The following is a 4,497-nucleotide window of genomic DNA, read 5'->3' on the forward strand; positions in this document are numbered from 1 at the left end:
ATCACACAAACATTAGCTAATGATCCGTTTGATAGGACATAATATATTTTCCTGAAAAACTGTTTTCCTCTATTTTCAATTTTACATTGTTTGGTTGCAAAGATGTGTAAAATCATTTTCTCTTGGAATAAAATTGCTCTCCCAATGGTGGAAAACCATTTTCCTTTCCAAATACTGTTTTCCTTCCTTTTCTTTATCTCTCTCGTACACTCCTCTCACTAGCTCCTTACTTTCCCTTTCATTTTCCTTTCATGTCATCATATTTCTTACATGGAACCAAACAACAAAAAACTGGTTTTGGAATTGTATTTTCCATTGTAAATTGTTTTCCATGAAAATCATTTTACACTGAAAATGTTTTACGCCCAACAAAACGGAGCCTAACTTCTCTCCGAAGTCACTTTTATAAAAACACAAATGTACACAGTTGGCAAATGGTACACCTTGGTATACATGTTTTGGTCCGTTTCAAACCTCATTCACTTTCCATCTACCTAAATTGTAAATCACACAACTCAATTCACTAACACTACCAGCTTGTCAGTAATGTATACTCAGGCATACGAATATCACACTTCTCCCTGACCATTCATCAAACTGCAGTCCTATGTAGGCAATTATGGCCAGCCAATGTAGCACCCATCACCACGACACCATAATTGAATGTTCTAGCTAGGGGGTGAACTTGGATTAGGAATTTCCAACTTGAGTTTCAATTCAATTTCTCCAGATTCAACCCCAGAAAGCCTTAGCCACACCTCCTGAATAATCTCGCCATTCACACAATTGATACAACTCTCTCTTACCAAACAATTTTGACTGTCAGGGATCACTTTTCTCAAAGTTGTTTCTCCTGTTGAAACCTTCAATATATGCTTCAGTCTTGCTGCTGATACAAGTGGTTGAATATTTACATGAGCGTTTCCCATCTGATCATCTGCCTTGAACCGATCTTTGTCGAACACTTCCTACATAGCAACAACATCAAACCCAATTTTAGTAGGGAGATCACAGTGCCTTACATCTTTTTATACACCGGATTTATACAAAACCATTCATTAGTAGTGCAGCATCATATATCTAACTGCAGTTTTTTAGTAGAAATTCCTTCTGTCATATACTATCTCAATGTAATAAAGACAATGCTTCATTGAGGATGCATACTGAGGATATAAACCAGCTAAGAAGGAATATACCAATGGAAGGACAATTATCTAGGAACATAAAACAAAGATCTTGATTGTTCTTTTGCTATTTTTATATGCATTTAGCTAAAAAGCAATTTTGGAGAATCATTCTTGATTTTTTAAGTCAATAAATGGACTAGTCAATATTCAACCTTAACTCTCAACTACTACACTATCATAAGCATCTGATACCCTGGTGTGTAAAAGAAAACCATTTCCAACTGCAACAAATCCTAACATATTCGAGCAAACTAAATGCTACTCCACAAAACACCAAGTGAACAAGACAAATCACTAACAAAATGCCGAAAAAAGCAACAAAATCAAGTAAAACGAAAACCACTAACCAACTTCAGAGTTTCAACAGGTTCTGGTAGGGTGAAGGTTAGCTCCTCATTCCAAACAGGGTTTAGGCAGCTGTTGATTACCTTAGTCTTTGCAACCTAGAGGAAAGTAAAACAGTCAAAACATCAGACAAAAGCGGAACTGATTTCAGCAATGAGACAAGAATCAGTAAATTCGACAGTAAAAACGAAGTAACAATTGCTGAAATAGAGTGGTGATTACATAATAACAACTGTGTCAACTCAAGAGAATAATTATAACTAATCAAAATAAGTCCAGGTTCAAAATAGATAATGCCTATAGATTAGACGTTTCAACTTAAGACTTACTGATAGAGTATACCATGTCAAAGGACCAACTCAACCAAAAGCTTAAGCTCATGATTGAGGCCCCAGGAATAGATTTATACTCTATCACTTACAATTTATGAAGCCACCGAAACTTCACACATGAAAGTATAAATTCTATCAATGCCAACACGATTTAACTAGAACCGCAATATACTCAAGCTCTTCAGGAAAACTCAAGCCATATAGAACTTACAAGGCACAAGTATTCTAATCAAATATCATAGGCAAATGAACTGAAGAAAACTAAAAATACACAGAAATCACACTCCTTGAAATGAGCATTGGATATCAAAGTAAAACATAAAGAGATGGCATGAAAGTTAATTCAGAAGTCACCTGATCTCCAAGCTTGAGTTTGACATAAGGATCACTGGTCTTGAAGTCTCTAACAACCAACCTCTTGCCTTGCACCACCACAACTTTAAGGACGCCGCCAGAATTCGACATAGGCGATCTAGCCAAAAGCATAAGGAACTATCAAATATAACATACTATTACAAACCAAACTAAAAAGCTGTAGATTGAAACAAGCAATCATACAGGAAAACAAAAGCCAAAAAACAGGCTGGCCCAATGAGTATTGAGCTATGTTACTTCGACACCTTCATTTACCTCAAGAATCCTATGTTGTGTGCACACGACACAACACTTGGATACTTCATTTCAAACTAAACAACAGACTCCCGTATCCAAGTAGACACTTAGATTCGTGTCGGATAAACATTGGTATTGAGTAGGAACAGATCATATCATCAAATCCCCAAAGAAAACAACTAGTTAAGCTAGTAGGAGAGACCATAGGATCAAGCTAAATAGCTCTAAATTAAATATGGCTTTAAAATTGTTAAGCTGGTACTATTCACCAAAAAACAGACATTCAGAGTAACATGTACTACTACAGATACTACAGAAGCAGGTAAAACAGACACAAATTTTTTACTGTAAAATTTATAATCTAGAACTCTAAGATTTGCAATTTAAGTTAACATAAGAAATCAATGTGCTGCTACTGGAAAAAAAAAAAACAAGAGAAAAATTGAAGTGTATGGAAATTCTCTAACCTTTGAGGAAAAGATGCCTGGAGAAAAAGGAAACTTTAAAATTTCTGCAGCTTATTTGTTCTTGTACTAATAAGTCTTTTTTGCTGGCTGCTTCAAATTATAGATGGAGAATGTTGAAGGTAAAAAAAAAATGAAAGCGAGAGAAATGGTTTAATATAAAGAGAAAACACCCAGAAAAGTTAAAAGCAGAAAGAACAAAACTTTGATGTAAATAAAGAAGAAAGACCAAAAACTTATCTTTGACCTGTTCTGTTCTGTTCGTTTATTCCTTACTTATTCTCACTCGGGTGGCGAGAGTGTTGAAAATTAGAAAAGCGTGCGTCTCTAGTTTCCACTCCACTTTTTTCTATTAATGGATTCTTAAAGACCATGCCCGATCTTAGTCAAAAAAATATATTTGATCCCTATATTTTAGGATACAAGTTGGAGAGTATTTTGTTTAAGATAAGATGAAAGAGACTTGTTTGAAAGGGTAAGGAGAATTAACAAATGAATTCATGAAGTTTAATTTCTAGATCTTAAGAATATGAGGTGGAGAGCGATGTCACTCCTCCACCATCTCATCCTCAATAAGGTGGGGAGCGATGCCACTACTTCACAACCTCGACCTCAACCTCAACGAGGTGAGGAGTATATGTCATAATAGGCTAATAGCATTAGCGTTTATGTATATTTTGAATTGTATAATTATAATTCATAAAGAGATTTATCTATGGTTAGGTCTTGACTATTCCCGATAGAAAATCCTCCCTACCTAAATAGTGGTCTAAACTCAATTCTTAAGGGTGCAATCAACTGATTAGTCCTAACTTAGCAAGGGCGGACCATTGGAGGGGAAGGATTGGCCTGGTCTCACAAAGGTTTGAGAAAAAATCATTACAACTTTGGTATTTTGGCCTTCTATTTTTTTAATAAAAATTAAAAGGGCAACAATTTGTGTTCACCGTTTAATGCTCACAGCCTAGAATTCTAATATCCATGATTTGAGAGAAGAGTAGTAGTGTAACACTATAAAAAGTGGAGTTTGTCACGCTGACACAAGTCAAGAAATCTGTCTCTTTTATGTTTTTTCGTTTGTTTAATTGATGTTCAATTTGTACAAAAGGTTAAGCATTATTTTTAGTTTTCATTGTTAGTGGCTAATATTTGATGGATTTTGATTGTTTTATCATATTATTTTTTTTTTGTTTAATTGATGTTCAATTTACACATAAGTTTATAAGAATTTTAGCATTAAGTACTGACAATTATAAAATGTTAAAAGAGGGTCGACCATTACATTTGTTGGTTTTCCAAGAGTGGAGTGTTGCACTTGTGCTTTCAATATTTTAGCTATATTTATTTTATTTCTTCTGATATATTTTTTATAGAGTATATATTTATTTATTTTATTGAATTTGCAAGTAAAATTCATATGGTAGTCTTAGACTTGTGGTAAACTTTTGGTTCCCAATAGAAAAAATTTCAAGATCCGCCACTGTAACTTAGAAGTATATTGTGGTAAAAATAATGTTTAGTGCATACTACTACTAGATGAATACCACCGTGATGATA

The 4,497-nt window shown here is 34.3% G+C and overlaps 1 protein-coding gene across 2 annotated transcripts; it reads right to left on the bottom strand.

Moving 5' to 3' along the window:
- Positions 1 to 376: 376 nt before the first annotated feature.
- Positions 377 to 3,210, bottom strand: LOC104900794 (protein C2-DOMAIN ABA-RELATED 11). 2 transcript variants are annotated; one of them, XM_048634986.2, is made up of 4 exons: positions 2,944 to 3,210; positions 2,219 to 2,356; positions 1,535 to 1,630; positions 377 to 968 (listed from the first exon to the last, which is right to left on the bottom strand). In XM_048634986.2, the coding sequence occupies exons 2-4, from the start codon at positions 2,348 to 2,350 to the stop codon at positions 669 to 671; spliced, it is 528 nt and encodes a 175-aa protein (XP_048490943.1). In that variant the 5' UTR covers positions 2,351 to 2,356; positions 2,944 to 3,210; the 3' UTR covers positions 377 to 668. The 2 variants fall into 2 exon arrangements, with proteins under 2 accessions (XP_048490943.1, XP_010686616.1); XM_010688314.4 differs by having other exon boundaries at positions 2,219 to 2,336; positions 2,944 to 3,206.
- Positions 3,211 to 4,497: the final 1,287 nt, after the last annotated feature.

Source organism: Beta vulgaris, chromosome 8, assembly GCF_026745355.1.
Source record: "Beta vulgaris subsp. vulgaris cultivar EL10 chromosome 8, EL10.2, whole genome shotgun sequence".
In the NCBI taxonomy this organism is placed as follows: domain Eukaryota; kingdom Viridiplantae; phylum Streptophyta; class Magnoliopsida; order Caryophyllales; family Amaranthaceae; genus Beta; species Beta vulgaris.